The sequence below is a fragment of the Hyperoodon ampullatus genome (genome assembly GCF_949752795.1).
Source record: "Hyperoodon ampullatus genome assembly, chromosome: 4".
Lineage (NCBI taxonomy): Eukaryota > Metazoa > Chordata > Mammalia > Artiodactyla > Ziphiidae > Hyperoodon > Hyperoodon ampullatus.
In genome coordinates this window covers 126,473,701-126,494,828 of record NC_136917.1, presented here as the reverse complement: position 1 = coordinate 126,494,828, position 21,128 = coordinate 126,473,701, and the positions used below count along the sequence as shown (strand labels likewise).

The following is a 21,128-nucleotide window of genomic DNA, read 5'->3' as shown; positions in this document are numbered from 1 at the left end:
ATACCCAAAAGTGGAATTGCTGATTTATGTAGTAGTCCTGTTTTTGATTTTTGGAGGAGCTTCCGTACTATTTTCCATAGTGGCTGCAGCAATTTACATTTCTACCAATAATGCACAAGGGTTCCCTTTTCTCCATAATCCTTGCCAACATTTGTTATTTCTTGTCTTTTTGAGGATAGCCATTCTAACAGGTGTGAGATGATATCTCATTGTGTTTTTGATTTCCATCTCCCTAATGATTGGTGATGTTGAGGTCTTTCATATGTCTGTTGGCCATCTGTTATGTCTTATTTGGAAAAATGTCTGTGCAGACTCTCTGCCTGTTTTTTAATCAGATTGTTTCATTTTTTTTGGTATTGAATTGAATTAGATTTTTATATATTTTGGATATTAACCCCTTATCAAATACATGATTTACAAATATTTTCTCTCATTCAGTAAGTTGCCTTTTCATTTTTTTGAATGATTTCCTTTTGGTTTGATGTAGTCCCACTTGTTTGTTTTTGTTGCCTTTGCTTTTGGAGCAGATCCAAAAAATCATCACCGAGACCAATGTCAAGGAGCTAACCACTTAAGTTTTTTTCTAGGAGTTTTATTGTTTCAGGTCTTGTGTTCAAGTCTTTGGTTCATTTTGAGTTAATTTTTGTGTATGGTGTATGGTCTAGTTTCATCTTTTTGCATTTCTTTATATGTTTGTATTTTAGTTAGTAGAGTTCTTATTTTATTAAACCAGGAAAATATATTAATGACACCTGTAATTTGCTTTCTGCTTGTCTTTGGTTAGAGTGGCTTCCCTTTTTTTCCTTAAATTATACATTGTTTTTAGGCACAAAGGGAGATGAGATTGACAACCTATTGCCAAAATTTGGGAAGTAATAAGGAAGAAAGGATTTAGCCAGCATTTCAGGAAGCTTAGAGGCACTAAAATTTATTTGAAAAAGCCTCATAAATTGTTTTTTATAGTTAGAGAGTATAAAACATACCAGCCATCAAGGATATAGCTTTTTTTTTAAACAAAAATAAAATTTAGGCTTATATAAGCATTTTTCTCCCTTCACTTGATGCATTAACCCACCAGATAGCTCTTCAGAATGGAATAGAGGATATCAGAAGAAGCCTTGGTTCCTTGACTCTAAATTATCCCCTGTATATTATCCTAACTTATGTTGGTCTCAGTGACCTCCTTGGCGTCTCTCTCTCTCCAATTTTACCCTTTTGATCCATTCTGCTCCATGTCTTAAAATTAAAAGCCCAGTTTCTTATAAAGTTGATGGGGCAGTATTCTTTGCTGATCCTCAGTTTACATTATTAGCCTTGTCTCTTCCTCCCTAGATTCTTCCTTCTTCCCCAAATGTGCCATTTCCTTTTATATACATGGCTTGACTCAACATTTCTTCTTCTTGGCATGTCACACCCTTAGCTTTGCCCTTCTTCGCGAATACCTGTCTCTAAGATTCCTTTCCATGCTCTCAGGAAGAACTCATCGCATCCTTCTCTGTTCCTTTGTGGCACTTTGTCTATACTGCTAATATACAACCTTTAGTTAGTTGCTTGTTTTCAGTCTAGAGGGTTTGAGTCAGTGAATAAGAAATGCTCATGCTCATTATGATTGAAAACTATTAACACAGGATTGAAGGAATTTAAACAAGGTTGAATGGCGAAACATGTGGCATCTAGATGTAAAACAGCCCTGATCTTGCTAAATACCAGGGCAAAGAGAAACATTAGGAATTACCTAGTTCCTATTTTCATGTAGAGGGAAGTAGGTGTATCAAGAGAGGGAGACTGTTTCTTGGCCTGAGCCCAGAAATGAATTTTTGATAAGATACTTATATAAAGGACTGTAAAAGGAGTTTCAGCTGCAAGTAAGAGAAACCCTGAGTCAGCTGTCTTTAACAATAAAAAAATTTGTTATCCCTTACAACAAAACAACTGCAGGTAAGAGGCTCTAGGATTAGCTACTTGTGATCTCACAATATCTTTAAAGACCAGGTTCTTTCTACTCCATCCCCTCAACACATTAACTTCGTATGCAGACTACTTTCTCTAATCGTCAGAAAGTACTTCTAGGCATTACAGTTCATGACAGTGCCAGTGCCAGCCAAGTAATCTTCTTTTTCCTTATGTCTTTTTAACATCATAGGACACTTTTCTAGAAGGCATTTCATCAGACTTCCCTTCATGTCTAATTGGCTAGAATTTCTTAAACATGCTCCTGTTGAAAGCAGTCATTAACTAAGGGAATAGGATTGCCATGATTGCTTACTGAGCCACTGGCACCTGGGGCTCAGATCACCTTTTTCTGAAGCATATGGTGACATGGAAGAAGAGGATAACCGACAAGTTCAGGGCTCTGTTAGGAAGGAGGGCGATTATGTAGGCAACCTAAGTGTCCACTGCAGAGACCAATGGAATAATGTCAGTTCTAGTTTTATTATAACCTTAAGAAGTGGGTTTGGGGCTTCCCTGGTGGCACAGTGGTTGAGAGTCCGCCTGCCGATGCAGGGGACACGGGTTCATGCCTCGGTCCGGGAGGATCCCACGTGCCATGGAGCGGCTGGGCCCGTGAGCCATGACCGCTGAGCCTGTGCGTCCGGAGCCTGTGCTCCGCAACGGGAGAGGCCACAACAGTGAGAGGCCTGCGTACCGCAAAAAAAAAAAAAAAAAAGAAGCGGGTTTGTATAGATTAAATGAAAGGTGTACCTTTAAACCAGAAATAATTTAAAAGATTTCATGTTGCACGCTAACACTGTTAGTTGTGTTTGGCTGGTTGGAGTTTCTTATTGGGAAAGATTCTGAGTTAGCAGACTAGAGTGCCTGAATGTATTCAGTGGATGAGAGTAGGATGTGAGGGGTGGCTGCCTATGCTCACACGTTAGTTGTCCCTATTTTAAACTGTTGTTATTATTAATTTGTTACTATTACTACATTCACAGTGCACACATTTTAGCTTACTAGAATTCTATTAATTCTCACCATGCTTTTTATGTAAAACATGATTCCCTATCTTTAATCTTTGTGAACAAAATGAGATTTGACATGAATGTATGTATTTATTTATTTATGGCTTTTGTTGGGTCTTAGTTGCGGCACGGCAGTGCTTCATTGCGGCACGTGGGCTCCTCTCTCGTTGTGGTGCCTGGGCTGCAGAGTACGCAGCTCAGTAGTTGTGGTGCACGGGCTCTCTAGTTGTGGCGCACGGGCACTTGGGCTTAGTTGGATCTTACTTCCCCGACCAGGGATCGAACCCACGTCCCCTGCCTTGGAAGGCAGGTTCTTAACTATTGGACCACCAGGGAAGTCCCCAAGTTTGACTTTTAATTGGAAATTTTCTTGCAGTAGAGAATTTCAGCTTTGGGCTTTTCAATTCAATTTTTTTTGTTGTTTTTTTCCACTTTCTACCTTTCAGAGACCCAAATGAATGCAATTTGCAGAATTGCAAAGTAAAAATATCCTGCTCTTTGGGGAAAAAGTGTGTATATTTATATCCAGAATATACTTTATTATTAGTGTGATAAATCTTTTAACTTAGGGAAGGGAGAACAGAGAGTTTTTTACTATACAAGTAAGTTGACAGATTTTGGAATGTAGTGAAGGGATTTGATGCAGTACAAAACATACTTCCAAGGAGATCCAGATCTACTGCAGTTAAAATTCAAGTCTGCAGCAGACTTAAAATAGCTTAAGTGAAGGAACTCCATCTTATTTCAGTTCTAAAATACAAACTGGGATCTAGACTTTTTCTAAACATTTTACTTTATTAACTTAAATACCTTTTGAGTTGAGATAATAATGTCATAATTTTCCAACTTTGTGCCAGAGTTCCTTGGCCAACTAGTTGTGCTGTATCATTTTATAGTTGACCTTGAACAACTTGGGGATTGGGGCACCCACCCTCTTTGAATTTGAAAACCCAAGTATACCTTATAGTTGGCCATCATACCCACAGTTCCTCTGGTTCCACGTCCTTGGATTCAACCAACGAGGGATCTTGTAGTACTGTAGTATTTACTATAGAAAATAATCTGTGTATAACTGGACCCCTGCAGTTCAAACCCATGTTGTTGAAGAGTCAACTGTACATCATGGTGGACGAAAGCATTGCAGTTCCAAGAGGTTAAAGCCATGAAGTGAGTTAGCGACTGAGCTCTTGCTGTTTTTCAGGGCTTCTGATTTCCAGTTTAAGGTTCTTACTGTTTGATCCCACCAGGTGTACTGACTCATCAGAGACAGTTGTTCCAAAAATTATTTTTTTAATGGTGGGGGATTAAGGATAAAAGGACATTCATGTCCCCTGCAAGAGTGAGCCTGATCAGGTTTCTGGTGTCAGCGCTTGTCTTTAACCCTGAATCAAAAGTTATTTACACGGCTGAGTCAGGAAGTGTCCTTCTCCTGTACTTGCCACAAAACATAAGAGAAAACAAGCTTTCTTTGCCACAGTTTACTGGTTAAGAACCTATGACTCTGATAAATTACTGAATTCTATTCTAAATTAGGAACAGTGATATTTGTTCTATCTACTTGATTCACTAGACAATATTCATATCTTGTCTCCCTGGAACCAATGTTGACTGAATAGGAAGCTATGTTTCTATTATCTCTGCTAATGGTGAAGAGCAGTAGTGCAGATAATCAAAATAAAATGATTTATAACTGTCCTGCTTGTACAAGTGCTATCAGGGACAGGTTCCTCATAGCATAGTAATGTAATTTGGAGCACAAAGTAGATTGTTACATAATGAATAGTGTTTTAATGATGTTACTATTTAAATTACTGTTACTGTTATGAAACATAAATAATTAGACATATGAAGATTAGTGGAAAAGAAGTATTAATTTTAAGTGTTTGTAAGTATCATTTTTTAGTATCATTTTTTAGAAAGATATAAAAGGTATACCTTGCTTTGTCAAGTGATTTATGCTTCAAAAGTTGCCTATAAATAAATTTCTTAGAATTTATTACCTAAATACTGAAGCAAAATGCTCTAAATTTTTTTTGGTGTGACCCTTTTAAAAGTGAGATATCTTTTCAAAATTAAACTTTTTAATTATACATCTAGTTTATCTAGCTATTCTCACGTATTGGTACATAGAAGCATTATTGTTCTCAGTATTTTGAGGTTTGTTTTTAGTATGTTATAGACTTTTAAAAATTTATTTAAAACATTTTTTTAAAAACTGCAGCTGTATGTTAATGTCTCATCTTGAAGAACCAAAAGTAACAGAAGATGAAGAGCCACCCACAGAACAGGATAAGAGGAAAAAGATGGTAAGTTACAAAAGTAGCTTCTAAAATCCGGGAAAACCATATAATGTCATTATATTCTGGAAGTATCAAAATATGTGGTGGTCCATTCTTCCTTCCTTCCTTCCATCCATCCATCCATCCATCCATCCATCCATCCATCCATTCGCCTGACCCTGTTGCAGAATTAATGTAACATAACTGAGTTTTGAAATTTGGGGTATGCTCCTAAAACAGATAAATTGCATTCATAGTACAGGAAGTTGAGTTTAACTTTTGATCTGAAATAATTGTTTTCTTGTCTTAGCAGAGGGTTTACTCCTTTACTTACAGGAACCATGTGACCCTCAAACCTTATTTAAATTGTAATGCTAATTCTTCTATTTTGAGATTTATTGAAATTTCTTTATTCCCTATTTCATGGATCTTATAATGATTTTTTTCTGAAATACATTACAAGCCTTTATAAGAATGCCTTTAACTGCTAAATTGTTTTGAAAACCATAACTCTCACTACAGGAGTCTGATAAGAAAAAGGAACAAAAAATAGGAAACATCTAAAATATCTTACCTCTAAAATTATTTATAATCATAAATTTTTAAATACTGTGACACGTGAATATAAAATAGTTACATAAATAAACTCTTTCTCCTTTTTCTCTTGGAATCTGCTCTAGTCTCCTGACCTCACCAGTTATTAACTTCACTGTACTTTCTGTCCTCATTCACAATTGAGAAAAACAACACTCTCTACCTCAAAAATAGAATAAATAAATTAATGTATCAAATGGTCATGAGATAGATAATGCTGAACACCTAATAATTACTTTGTAAGTGTTGGCTATCATTAGTCTACTCATGATATTCGCTCCTTGAATTATCCCACATTAATCCTCAAGGGCTTCATCCTAGGTGTATAGCTAATACTGCATGGCTCTGACAGCCTTCTCTTAAACTGTGTTTGAGTTTAATCCATTTTACTTTGTTTTTATGCTAGATGTCATTTCCCTATCACTAGTGTAGAGGAAAGGACAATATCCAAGAGTTCATAAAACCTGAATTCTAGTCCTGTTTGTGTTGTTAATTATGACGTTGAGGAAGTCACCTTGTCTCATGAGAGTCATTTCCTCATCTGAGAAATGAGGGGGAAATTGGATTAGCAAATTCCAAGGCCTATAAGCTAAAAAATTATTTGATTATTTTTTTTAAAGCTCTTAATACTATTCCTTTCTTTCCCCACTATCTGTGTCCTAGTGAAGTTTTCAATTGTGAATATACCTCTGGAAATATTTCTCCCATGAAATGAGACTGCTAAGCAGTATCCTAAATACATGGAAAATGTATTTTCTTCACTTAGTGATAACCTTTTGGTAGAACATAACAATTTGTCTTTCCCCCTCTTTCACCTCTACTTTTTTAAGCCTTGAATATATCATTGGTGTTATAGAAAAATATGATAGCATTTTTCTTAATAATGTTCTGAACTTATAAATGAATAATAGGTATTCTGCCTCCTTTCAGATCAGCTTTTTGTACACTTAGTAACACAGTTAGTCTGGTAGATCTTCCCTTTGCAAATTGATTCACCCAGATCTTTTCTTCATTACATATAGAATCCTTAGTAACATCATAGAGTAGTAATTTTAATTCTAACTTTATTTTGAAGGTAAGTGCAGTACTATCTCAGAGAGCAGTGTAAGAACATAGTTTTCGAAATAACCCTTAAAGTTCTTTGATTCAGTTTTGTGATCATAAATTTTATTTGAGAACTCATTATTTTATCATTGTTCTATTTTAGGTAGTATTGATTTATAGAACAACTTTTATTTTTTTAAATGGCTGATTTTATTTGAAATTAGTTGTCACAGTAGCTATTTGATGTAGATTTATATTGTCATCTCTATTAAGATTTCCAATGCCTTAGCCATAAGGCTTTTAGTCTTATGCTGATAAATACCACAGTGTTTATGATTAGTGCTGAGATTATGTATCTTAGCCTTGAATAAATATAATTATGAATACAGTGCTAATTTTTCAGTAACTTTTCAATAACAAACAAGATTAGTTTCACTGTATCTTCAGGGTTACATGAATAAATTCTGTACTTTCTTTCTGTAATTATATCATCATTCTTGTACTGTGATGTTTTTAACATTAGAAATTTTTTGAGAATTAACTAAATGTGTCTTGGTTGTAGTTTCAAAGGGAAGTGTTTGCTGGTAGATAATTATGAATTATTATTCAAAAGAAAAACCAATCTAGCATCAAAGAGTTTTTTCATTTTAAAATGAAATTTTTTATTTACTCGGAAGAAAAAGTGTAGCTGCTTGATTCCAAGATTACATAGTTGAAAGTCTGATTTACTGACTGTTATTGTTGTCTTAAAGTAGTCCCTAAAATGTGGCATCTTCATTTCAGTAGCTGCTTTGGTAGAGTGAAGCAGCAGTGATTATAATTCAGAAAGGTGGATGATTAGTATTATATCAAATGTGCCAAATGATTTCCCATAAGTTTATGAGAATTCTCTATATTTCATCTTAAATAAGGATGAAATTTCTGTTCAGGAAAGCTATTAAGCTGTCCAGACTTTTGATTGTGTGCTTTTTTTATCCAGCTCTTCTCTGTTCTGTCTGTTTGGGGGGAACTAATTCTGAGAAGATTGAACGTGGCTTAAGCGTTTCACTTCATTTCTAAGTTTCCTCTCAGTCTAGTATACTCCAGTAGTAGAATGGTAATTTCATGACCTCTTCTATAAAGAATTTAGCTAAGACCTTAACATTTTAAGTTCCTTATAATTTCTTTTTTTGTGAAATGTGACATACTAGGCATTTATAGGTTGAAACTTCTCAAATTTAAGTTTTTGAGCATATTAATGCTTTCTGGCAATGTTTTCGTACCTGCTAAGGAAGCATTATTAATGAAACATTTGATATAATAAGTAAAGCTGTGTTGATCATGCTTTCCTGTTAAAGTTTAAGCCCTAGAAATATTTTGATAACCTGTTTCTGTAAATAATAATCTAGTTTTATACATATTTAAGAGATGCTTTAATTGATAACGGGGTATAAATAAGTTGAGCATTATTAAAACTACACTAGCTTCTCGCTCACTTGTGCTAGTAGAAGCAGTAGCACAAATAAAGGTCTATCTAAACATCATTCATATGGTCTTCTGCTTTTGCTGTAGTACAGCTAAACAAATTGATGATATGTTAGGTTGGGTTGCATTTTATTTGATAAATTCATGACCAGATCCTAAGTCTCGTGGCAAATATAATAAAGCCTGAGCATGCCTTGCATTTTGCCTTCGAGTGAGTATTGTCTCCTGTGCTACTATTGCCAAATACAGCGCTGGGTCAGGGAGGGACAAGTGCTGCATTGTGGGAGTGGAACTTGTCTGAAAATCATAGCCTTCAGGTACCTGATATTTCTCTTTCTGAGAGCAGATAGATGGCCTCTTCCTCCACTTCTGCCTCTGTTTCCCTCCCCTTTCTCCCTCTCCCTTCAGCTTCCTTCCTTCTCATCAACTCTCCCTGAAAACTTATTTGCGTAACTATGAAATACAGCAGTTTTCCTCAGACTTTTACTTACATTTGGAATATAGAATACATTGTTGGAGGGAAAGTTACCTTATTATCAGTTGCAAATATTCCACAATGTTGTTTTGTAAACTTTTAGTTCAAATATACTGTCAGCAGGGTGCACTATAGTGGTGGTTTGGGGTGGGACATTGTAAACTCTCCCTGAACAGGTTTTTTTTTTTTTTTAAGGTTGTTACATAATATTTATTTATTTATTTTAAAAATATCTTTATTGGAGTATAATTGCTTTACAATGGTGTCTTAGTTTCTGCTTTATAACAAAGTGAATCATCTATACATATACATATATCCCCATATCCCCTCCCTCTTGTGTCTCCCTCCCACCCTCCCCATTCCACCCCTCTAGGTGGTCACAAAGGACCGAGCTGATCTCCCTGTGCTATGCGGCTGCTTCCCACTAGCTATCTGTTTTACATTTGGTAGTATATATAAGTCCATGCCACTCTCTCACTTCGTCCCAGCTCACCCCTCCCCCTCCCCGTGTCCTCAAGTCCATTCTCTAAGTCTGCGTCTTTATTCCTGTCCTGCCCCTAGGCCTGAACAGTTGTGATCACTGAGAACCAGTAAGATTATTCTTTTGCCTGTTCCCATTTACCTCTAAAAAACTCAGCAGAACTAGTAGAAAGACAAAATTGTATTTGTCACTAATAAGGTACTGTCTCCTTGTTAATTCAATATCAGTATTTTGAAATGCATGTTAAAAAGACTTTTTTATTTTACAAATAATATGAGATTAATCCATTATCTTATTATTGGTGGTTTCTGAACTGCCTTTTGAGAATCCTTACCCTATAACATTGAGTAATCAAGGTAAATTATACAATTGTTGGAAATACTCTTTAGTATTCAACTTGCATGAAATGTCACGCTGGTTATGAATTTAGAGCTTTTCGCTTTTCTTCAGCTTGCCCAGTTCTGTTACATTTTTCCCCTCTATTTCTCATGCTAAATCTTGAAATTATCCTAATTTGGAACTAATCTCATCCAAAATCCTGAACTCTGACATTTCTCTCTCATCACAACATCTTCTTCTTCCTCACTAACTATTCCTTTTCTCCTGGTAAATCTGTTTTGTACCTTTATCTGGAGCCCCATAATTCATCCTTGTTTTCATAATCACTTTCTTAGCTTTTAACCTAGATTTTCTTGTTTTTCTGCTGTTTTTAACTTTGGACAAACCGTATCCTTTGCCTTCCTGCTTTAGACCTACTACATTTCTGGGCCTGGGAATCAAGCATACATATTTCTTTAAAGGGGCACATATTATTTTGATGTACAACCAGGGTTGAGAACCACTGCAATAAGAATTTAACTCGTTAATCTTTACAGACCTCTGTAGTATGATTCCAGCCAACCTTTTGAGCCTTGTCTTCCTTTTTCCCCATGCTGTCTCCTAAACCAGATAACTTATCTCCGTTCATATCTATGTTTTCTTGTCTTTGTTATGGAGTTCATACTAGTCCTTCCATCTGGAGTAGCCCCTTTATCCTCCTTCTCTCCACTCAGCTTACTCTTTTGCCATTTTTCTCATGAGGTACTCTCTCTTCTCACTGATCACCTTTCCTACCCATACCCAGTTACAGAAATGATCTTGCCCTCTGCTAGACTTACGTAGCAACTTTTCTGTATGTTTTGACAGCCTTTATCACCTGCATTTTAAAAAAGATATTGGAGATCAGAATATGAAAGATAATGATCCCTGAGAAACAAAAAACAAACACTGTGAGCCTCCTGATTGCCACATATTACTGCCTTCAGTTTCCAGGGAGTGGCCTAGGGAGCCCAGTGATCTCTCTGATTTGAGGAGAGGAAGCTGGAAATCTGAGGACACCAGAGTGTCTCAGGTTACCAGAGAAGAGGAAGCTGCTCACATAGAATTTTGGGGATCTTCAGTGGGTCCGCTCTTAGTCTTCACCTGAGTACTGATTAGCACATACAAGTGCAGAAGTTACCCAAGTCCAGAGAAAGAACCTCCAGAATGGATTGTTACAAGAACAATACTCAGAGCTGACACAGAGCAGGGAGTAGTCCCTCATGTCAGAGTGGAAATCTCAGAATTCACAGAGTATTAGGTAGAGGACTCAGAATTGTATTACCTCGGCAGTGGAGCAAAATTAGCCCTAGATTAGGTATTGCTCTGATAATGCCAAACAAAGCTTAAAAGAAAATCTGACCTACCTAAGGAGACAAAGGACCTGTACTCCGAAAACTGTAAAGACCCTGGTGAAAGAAATAAAAAATGACACAAATGGAAAGATTTACTGTGTTCTTGGACTGGAAGAATCAATATTGTCAAAATGACTGTACTAGCTGAGGGAATCAGGCTCCTTGACTTCAGACTATACTACAAAGCTACAGTAATCAAAACAGTATGTCATTGCCACAAAAACAGAAATATAGATCAATGGAACAGGATAGAAAGCCCAGAGATAAACCCACACACCTATGGTCAATTAATCTATAACAGAGGAGGCAAGAATATACAATGGAGAAAGACAGTCTCTTCAATAAGTGGTGCTGGGAAAACTGGACAGCTACATGTAAAAGAATGAAATTGGGGCTTCCCTCGTGGCACAGTGGTTAAGAATCCACCTGCCAATGCAGGGGACACAGGTTCGAGCCCTGGTCCGGGAAGATCCCACATGCTGCGGAGCAACTAAGTCCGTGTGCCACAACTACTGAGCCTGTGCTCTAGAGCCTATGAGCCACAACTACTGAGCCCATGTGCCACAACTACTGAAGCCCACGCACCTAGAGCCCGTGCTCTGCAACAAGAGAAGCCACCGCACTGCAATGAAGAGTAGCCCCCACTCACCACAACTAGAGAAAACCTGTATGCAGCAACGAAGACCCAGTGCAGCCAAAAATTAATAAATAAAATTAATAAATTAAAAAAAAAGAAAGAATGAAATTAGACCAGTCTCCAACACCACACACAAAAATAAACTCAAAATGGATCAAAGACCTAAATGTAAGACTGGATACTATAAAACTGCCAGAGGAAAACATAGGCAGAACACTCTTTGACATAAAACACAGCAATATCTTTTTGGATCCACCTCCTAGCATAATGGAAAAAAGACACATTATATAGAGAGGGAAAGAGATAAGGACAGTGGCAAACTTGTCATTGGAAGCAGTGCAGGCAAGCCAGTAGCAGAGAAGCATTTTTAAAGTATTGAAAGAAAAAAATAATTTCTCTTATTTTCACATTACTAAAATAATCTTTTGATACAACTTTTTACTACTGAAAATAAAAATTGTTTTATTTAATCCCTGCTTAATTTGTAAAATTTTCAAATTTTGATAACAATGAAAGATATCCCATTTTCTGATTTTTCTTTATTCAACAAGAATATGAAATATTTACAGGCTGTTTATGTAACCTATAACAGTATCATAGATGGCCCCTGAAAATCTATTATACTAATTGTCAGATTTTTCTCATTTATCATACTACTGGATATTCTTTATGCTACTGCTTGAATGAAACTATAGAAATATAGGCTTGAATGCTTTTTAATCATTAACATAGAAGTACTCACATTTGTTACTTTATGGCCTGCCATCTGATTCTTTTTCTTCCCTTCAGAATTGCTGAGATGTTTTCATTTTTTTCTTCAGTCTTTGATACATAGTGATCTATAAAGTCTGTAGATAGATAATAGGAAAAAGCCATTCAGAAGCTGGTTTGTTAACAAGAAAATCAGATCTAAATTGTTCATTACGAATGTTTTTATTGATATCTAATTTTAAAAAGCATTATAAATAGGTAAAATTTGTCTTTGTTCCTCTGCCTCCTAGAAAGCTTTAAAACTCAATTCTTAAACTTTAATATTAAAGAACAGTTTGAAAAATAGTGACTATAAATGATTGCTTCTGATTTTGCAAGTAAAGCAGTTATACTGGTTAAATTTTTATATTGCTTGCTTGCTGTCACTTATTTTTGGTTGTCAAACATATTTTCACCATTCTGATTCTCTTAAGGCCCAATTTGTTAAAATTGTGTGTAAATCCTCCCAGTCCACCATTCTCTTAAAAGTAGTTCTCTGTTGACTCTTAGTCAGGTACCAAATAATTCTACCTGCTGCAGTTACACAGCTGCTTCTCTTGACCTCCACACAGTGGCAATAGAGTAGCATCTTCAAAATGAACTATTTTTCTTTTGTATTCATTCCATATGCATTTTTGAATGCTCACCATGTACAAAGCATTGATCTTTATAATCAGTATTTTCTCTGCTAGCATGTTTATCTACCCACAGAACCTATTTTCTTGTGTATGTTGGTAAATAATACATACATATTCTTTAAAAGTATTCAATGCCATTAGCTTATTACAAAGCCAGTTGCTTAAAATGGGAGGATCTACTTGTTTTTATCTATGCTTTGCTTAGATTCTACCTATAAGTTTGACTGACTGCTATACTGCTGTTAATATATCCTTATCTTCATTTCTAGGTGATGCTAAAACGTAAGAAAGGTTATCCTAGGTATATTTTTTATATACCTAAGGCCAGCTATATAAAAAATACTAAATATTTCAAAGTTGGATCGAACAAAACTTTCTGTACCAAGTGAGACTTCAAAATCAATGTTAAACTTACCCCATATCTTGAAATATGCTATTGCAGTGGTTAATTCAGCTCTTACAAACTGTGGAATTGCAAGTAACATTAAACCATCCAAGAGGATAGGAAATAATGACTTGAATAATCCAACTGAGATATAATAAAGGCACAAATTGATAACCAGGCATCCTCCTGAGATAGCAGTTTTTCCCTGTGGCGGAGCTAAAATGTTAATCAAAAAATAGTCTGAGATCAAGAGGTTAAGGTCTTTCACAGTAGGCTACATCGTAGTAATCAAAAGACACTAGAAAAGAAAATTCTATTGAAAATGCTCTTGGAACTAAATAAAGTGATGGCTTCTAAGTTTTTGCTTTTAGTTGAGATCTCAGATTATTTCCTTGCTGACATCAGTATTGTTCTTGAGTATTAAAAAAATAGGCAGCCTCATTATTCATTATTTACTTGAATTGTTACTGAAAACCTTAATCAGGAAGAGTTCAGTAATTTGCCACTGTTCACTTGGAGACTTTGGCAATGTGGTATTGACTCAATATAAATAAAGTCTTCATATTTTTAGATGAAGAATATGGCCTGGTTTGGGAGACCTTAGGTAACATTCCAGTGAACTTTAGACTGTCTTCTTGATGGGTTTTCCTACTCTATTCTGGCTTTCCTCTTCTGCTTCTTTCTTTTTCTCAATAAATTAGCAGTATGCTAATTGTGTTTTTATAAGGAGCCTATCTTTTGAGGAAAGGGAAATTTAAGAAGCCTTTTCAAAGAATTGTTCTACGTAAGGAAGTTCCTATTTTGAAGACTTTTTAAATTATAAAAGTAACCTATACTAATTTAAAAGATCGCAAAATCATTGTATGATGTGGAATACCCTTTCCCCAAGGCAACCTTTACTAACATTATATGTATCTTTCCAAACATTCAGTTTACATATATAAACATCTATATGTAGTTCACAAATTAGAAACACAAATTAGAAACACTAAACATTCTATTTTGCTGCTTGATTCCTCTTAAATGTAGTAAGTGCATGAGCATATTTCCTGTACATAAATTTAGATTTGCATTATTTCTTCTAATAGCTGCACATGATGACATTCCATTGAATGGATCTCCATTGCATGCATCTCTTGTGCAGCAGTTCTCAAAGTGTAGCCCACAGATAACAAGGGGTTCCCCAAACCCTTTCAACAGTATTATTGTTTCATAATAATAATAATAATAATAATAATAATGATTTCATAATAATACTAAGATATTATTTCCCTTTTCATTGTGTGAACATTTGTACTGGTGGTGCTAAAACAATGTTGGGTACCCAGTGGTGGGTATAACTGCTGGCACTTCAGCATTAATAAGGTCAGTGACAGCAAACTATACTAGCAGTCATCATATTCTCCACTACCATACACTTAGTTTTTTGTTTTTTAAAGCCAGTTTTATTTAAGAATGTCTTTGATGACATAGTACAAATTATTAATTTTCATATATCTCCATTCTTGAGTGCTCATCTTTTAAATATTTTCTGTGTCAAAATGGGAATATTCTCTGACAGTGGTTGATCTTGAGGAAAAGTACTTTTATGATTGAGTTGTGAGCTGAATTAAACCTTTTTCATGAACACTACTTGAATGTGGAAGTGGAAGAGCAGCTGAAAGATAAACATGATCATTCAGACTGGAGCATTCGGCATGCATTTTCTCGGAAGTAAGCATGTCACTTCAAGGAAAACAACTAACAATTTAAATTTATGTGCCCAGTGGTGGTACATGAGTTGTCCTGTACCCTGGACAATATGATAGTTAGAAAGCAGTAATTTGTTGTTTAATATACTTTCTCTAATTATGAGTGAGGCTGAGCCTTTTTCAGATGCTTGTAGCTCATTTATATCCCTTTGTTTGATGAATGACTTGTTTATATTTTTCTATTAGAAATTTTGTTTGTTTTTTTGCTTTTAAATAGGAGTTTTCTGACAGATTATGTTTCCCAAGAATGGTCATAATAATATCTCCCATTCCGTATGCCATTCTTAAAATGTGACTTTGACATTCTTCCCCATTAAGATGTTAGGCCTGTATTTCCTTTTATTGAAACTGGTCAGTCTTGCTGGTACTTTATGACTTCTGAGTCTAGATCATTAGATATAGCTTCCACCTTGTTCTCTAGGGACACTTATTTTTGGAAGCCAGCTGCCATGCTGTAAGGAAACCCAAGCATCCACAAGGAGAACATAGGTCTTATTTTCCTCAGCAGAAGTCCCAGAGAACACCAGCATTAACTGCTAGACACATGAGTGAGTGGAGTGACTCTTCAGGTGGTTCCAACTCCAAGATGGCTTCACTGACTCCATTTACATTAAAAAATAGTTGTTATTTTATGCCACCTAGTTTGGACTAGTTTGTTAGGCGACAGTCAGTAACCTGAACAAGCTGTTTATAGATTAAAGAAATCAGCCCTTAATTCTCATCTTTGTTTCTATCTATCTACCTATCTATTATCTATTTATCTATCTGTCTATATATCTATCTAAAATTAGGAACAAAGTTAGGTCTATTAGCTTGTTACTACAAGGGAGAATGTACACATTGGGGAACCATAGGATGTGTCACAGTGAATGAATCAAGGAAGAGTTTTATAGGATTTAGGGAGCTGGAGTTTAGTTACAGAATGGTCTTGTCAGGGATTGGTCAGAACTTGTAAGCCAGTCAATTTGCTGGGTCAGTCATTGGTCTTACCTTTAACACGAGTTCAATGCAGTTACCATTGGATCAGTTGTCAGCTTTCTTGTCTTGGAATACGTGGATCTAAATGAGCTGTGGTAAAATAGTATGGGTTTAGATTGCTTGTCTTGCATGTCATGGTTTAGGATAGTTTTTCTGTTTTGTGAGTCCTGGTACAGTTTTGCAAATTGTCTCTGCTTCACTTCTCAGATTCCCCTCACAACTATCCGTGAGGTTTTTTTTCTTTTCACTTCATTTGACCCTCTTTCTGAAAGATGAAGTGCTATTTTCTGAGGACATGATCAATCCAGATCTGCACTGCTCTTTGAGAGATCATCACTGTGTATTGAGTTTTCTGTGGTAGTTGTTTTCATCTCTTTAATTTGACAGCATTTCTTTGGTTTTTGACTTTGTTTTCAAACTCTTCTTTTGTTGTGTGTGGTTTTATGGAGTGATTGGAATGGCTACCCCACTCTTAAGAAATCATTTCTTGTGTTTTTATGGGCTTACTTCATTTAAATCTTTAAGTGGAAATTTTTTGATAAAGGAGTGAAGTAGAGCATCAGCTTTTTGTGTATATATATGTCTATGTATATAAATATATAAATACATACACGCACATACATACACATATGGCTTGTGTCGAAAAATTAATCAGTAACCTGTCTTGTCTTTACTGTTTTAAAATGCCACCTTTATCAATCAGATTCTCCGTTGCCAGATTAACATGGATTTATTTCAGAACTCCAACTTGTAGTCTATAACCCTGCCTATTTTAGTTACTGTAGCCTAACAATGTGTTTTAATAGTCATTAATGATGTTTCTGAGGATATTTTACTTGAAAATTCACCATAATGTAACTTTTAAGGTAAACTGAACACTTACTAAATAATTGTTAATTACCTTGGTCTGAAGTGGGAAAGAGTTATGCTGGAAAACAGCAAAAACTGTATTGTTTGAAAGTCAGAGGCATAAGACTGGCTATTTTGATGCTAAGAATTGCAGATTTATTTTCCTTTTAGAATATTCCTTAGATCAGTCTAATACATACATATATACATACATACATACTCCAGCTAGTTCTTTTTTTTTTTTTTTTTTTTTTGCGGTATGCAGGCCTCTCACTGTTGTGGCCTCTCCCGTTGCGGAGCACAGGCTCTGGACGCGCAGGCTCAGCGGCCATGGCTCACGGGCCCAGCCGCTCCGCGGCATGTGGGATCTTCCTGGACCGGGGCACGAACTCGTGTCCCCTGCATCGGCAGGCGGACTCTCAACCACTGCGCCACCAGGGAAGCCCCAGCTAGTTCTTTTGAGCAGTGCATTGAAAGCAATTGCTTCTTTGTTGTCTCACCCTAACTGTGTGATGTGAATAAAGACATAGCTTATACCAAAAGCTAGGGTGTGCTACCATGATTCAGAGTCAGATGAAGAAAATATGAGAAAGAACATGTTCATTTATATTAATTTAAAACAATTAAAATGATCTAATTCTCCTGTATAAAGTGATATGTTCACAAATAAAATATCACTTCTGATGAAAGAGGATTTGTTAACTAAAGAATTTACAAATTAAATGATACAGATTTCATTATATCCTAGCCACTCTAGTTCATTTTTACATAAACCCTAACAAAGTGAAATGATTTAAAACAGCTTTGCACAATTTTGTACTTTTTTCTGTGAAGATCATATTAATAAGTCATTGGATTTTTCAGGAACTGTCACCTTGAAATAAATTACTTTAAAATAAAAACAGATATAAAAGAGGAAAGATTTTGTTATAGAAACTATCCAGGTGTTAGTTATAACTTTCTTTTAACTTAAACCAGAATTAATTTCTTCCCCACACTTTCTTACTGAGCTGGAAGAAATGAAGAAACTGATGACTTTCTTAACCCTAGTCAAAATGGCTTTATGTCATTGTGTGAATTAAGTAGGTTTACATTTACTTTTATGTACAAACAGTAGATCCTTGTTTAATAGTGGTTCTCAACTGAGTGTAATTTTGCCCTCCCCCCCAGGGGACTTACAGCATTGTCTGAAAGACATTTTTTATTGTCACAAAGCCAGAGAAGTGCTACTGGCATTTAGTGGGTAGGAGCCAAGGATGCTGCTAAACATCCTGTAATACTTAGGACAAGTAATTCTTTGTTTTATTTCACTGCACTGTGGGTAGTGGCAGGAATGTCACTCAGACATTTATTTAGCTGCTTACTGTGTGTCAATAAAAAGGTGGGTTGTAGAGGGCCTGGTATACCATATGATAAGTGTGGTAGGCAGAATAATCTCTTTCATCTTCAGGCATATCCATGTCCTAGTTAGTCCCTGGAGCCTGTGAATATGTTGTATCATCTATGACTATGTTTTGTTACACAGCAAAGTGGAATTAAGGTTGCTAATCAGCTGATCATAAGGGAGATTATCCAGGTGGGCCAAATGTAATCACAAGAGTCCTTAAAAGTGAAGAGGGAGGGCTTCCCTGGTGGCGCAGTGGTTGAGAGTCCGCCTGCCGATGCAGGGGACGCGGGTTTGTGCCCTGGTCCGGGAAGATCCCACATGCCGCGGAGCGGCTGGGCCCGTGAGCCATGGCCGCTGAGGCTGCGCGTCTGGAGCCTGTGCTCCACAATGGGAGAGGCCACAAGAGTGAGAGGCCCATGTACCGCAAAAAAAAAAAAAAGTGAAGAGGGAGGCAGAAGGGAGAGGGTCAGAATGATGCAGTGTCAGAAAGACTCAACCTGCTATTGCTTTGAAGATGGAGGAAGAAACCTTCTAGATCTGGAAGAGCCAAGAAAACAGATTCTCCCCTGGAGCCTTCAGAAAGGGAGGCAGCCCTGCTGACACACCTTGATTTTAGCCTGGTGAGACTGTTCTGGCCTTCTAATATACAGAACCAGAAGGTAATAAATTTGTGGTTGTTACAGCAGCCATAGAAAGCTAGGAATTTGGATTTTATTTGGTGGGAATAGGGAGCCATTAAAAAGTTGTCATCAAAGGAGTGACCTGGTGAGATTTGTGTTGTAGGAGATTGTTGTACAACCATATTCTACCATGAATTTGCTTATTCGTCTGCTATGACTGCATAAATGACAGTGGACCATGAAACTTCAGGTACCATTTGAATTTTGTGAATTAGGGTATAAACCCTGAATTCCAGAAATATGTCCACATTTTCATTGTTACATTTCACATTTCATGGGTAGAAGGCCTTGCTTATTAATAACTCTTCTCTTTCCTTTGAACTAAAGTTATCTGTATAGATATTTGTCTCATAATTCCTTAGCATACTTTACATATGAATTTTATAGATGTTCGTTTTTTTTCTTTAAGAAAATGGCCATTATGTAATGTGACTGATTGTCAAACTATAGGCTCTCTTCTTTGTTTCCTTTGTTCATTTCCATAAGCTCCAGAACTATTAACCATGCAGCCTCTCCATTAGCCCTTACCTTTTATCATCCCTGACAGGTTGCCACCTGTGGGGCCCACTGCACCAAAAATCCACAGATTTTCTTTTAACTGAACAGCTGTAAGTGCATGCTATAAATGGTTTTGTCTTTTATAAACAAAATTGTGTTCTACTCAAAAAAACTATAATGCATCCTGTCAAGAGCTTCTCTAAATAAAAGGGGATCTTTTCACTTTGTCATTTTGTTGTTGTTGTTGTAAAACTCAATTATTTGGGGAAAAAATCACTTATTGGCTATTTTACAGAATACCTATATATTCTAACTAAGTTGGTTATCACGCCAGTGTTTCTCATGCAAATCCTATTCTCCTTTATTTTCATTGTAGACCAGATGTATTGGGATGGCGAAAAAGTTCGTTTGGAAAAACCCGAACGAACTTTTTGGCCAACCCAATATATGTATTTTAAAAGAAATTTACCATCTGATGGCTTTTTAAAAAAATTCTCAGTAAATGAAAAAATAGAGCAGAAAACTTTTGGTAAGAAAAGGTTTGAGATTGTGCTTAGCCATACAGTTGGGGAGAGGCTTGCAATGTTATGCTTGCTAAGAGAACTTGACAGTGTTTTCCTACTCCATTCATTTCCTATGCCATTCATTTAACTACAGATTAACTGCTTCCACCCAGTGAATACCGATGCCATTGGATGTACCACATAACCAGCTAGCTTTCTTCTGACCTGGATACCTGAGAGAAATATCTTCTCTTTGTTGTCTGCCGGCACCCTCTTCACCTCCCCCATCTTCTCTCTTTATCTCCTCCCTTCATCACACATACACACAGTGCTGCCTCATTCCAAAGGACATTTTATGCAGCAGCTTTTTACCATTTAATATAAAAATTTATCACACCACTAATTTTCCTGTCACCTTAATTACACCCTACCTCCCAAACACGTTTTACATACAGGGTGTGGATGTAGAATGGTACAAGATGGATTCTCAGTAACTTTTCATTGAATTAGATGCTAGTGGTAGCAAATTTCTTAAGCGTGTATAAGTCAGCAGTTAATATGAGCTGGAGATTTGGGTGACCTTTTTTCAGGAAAGATCTGGCCTTTGGTAACTAGGTGTTGATGAATTGCTTCTAAAACTCTACCTGTTTCATTTCACTATGAATTTATTCCTTGAATAAAGAACAAGCATAATTCTCAGAGACTGGTACAAGATCATTTATGATCTTAAATCCGATGGGTATTGTAGATATTCTGGTTGTGATTACTGTTTTTATGTAAACAAATGTTGATAGGCTTGGTTCTCTGAGACTTAAACTCCAACATTAAAAGGTAATAGTGGGACAGACACTTTGAAATGCTTGAATTGTGTTGTTTTCTAAAAACTTATCATAGTGTTACATCTTTGTTAATCATAGTGTTGCTGATTTTTTAATTTTCCACTTGACTTCCACAGATAATTCAGTTCTGGAGGCACTGCTGTGCAGTTATTCCTTTGTTTTGTGCCAAGCATGCCTACTACAATAAACACATAATGAAATTTAAATCATGTATGAGATCA

General features: G+C 36.2%; 1 protein-coding gene across 1 annotated transcript in view; it reads left to right on the top strand.

Annotated features, from left to right (window-relative positions):
• IPO11 (importin 11) overlaps positions 1-21,128 on the top strand; it is a gene marked incomplete at its 5' end in the record, with an annotated part of 180,137 nt that overhangs the window by 148,369 nt on the left and 10,640 nt on the right. Inside the window, one exon of the mRNA XM_079703593.1 lies at positions 5,185-5,269. Within this exon, the coding sequence (XP_079559719.1) occupies positions 5,185-5,269 (85 nt within the window). The remainder of the gene's footprint in view (positions 1-5,184; positions 5,270-21,128) is intronic.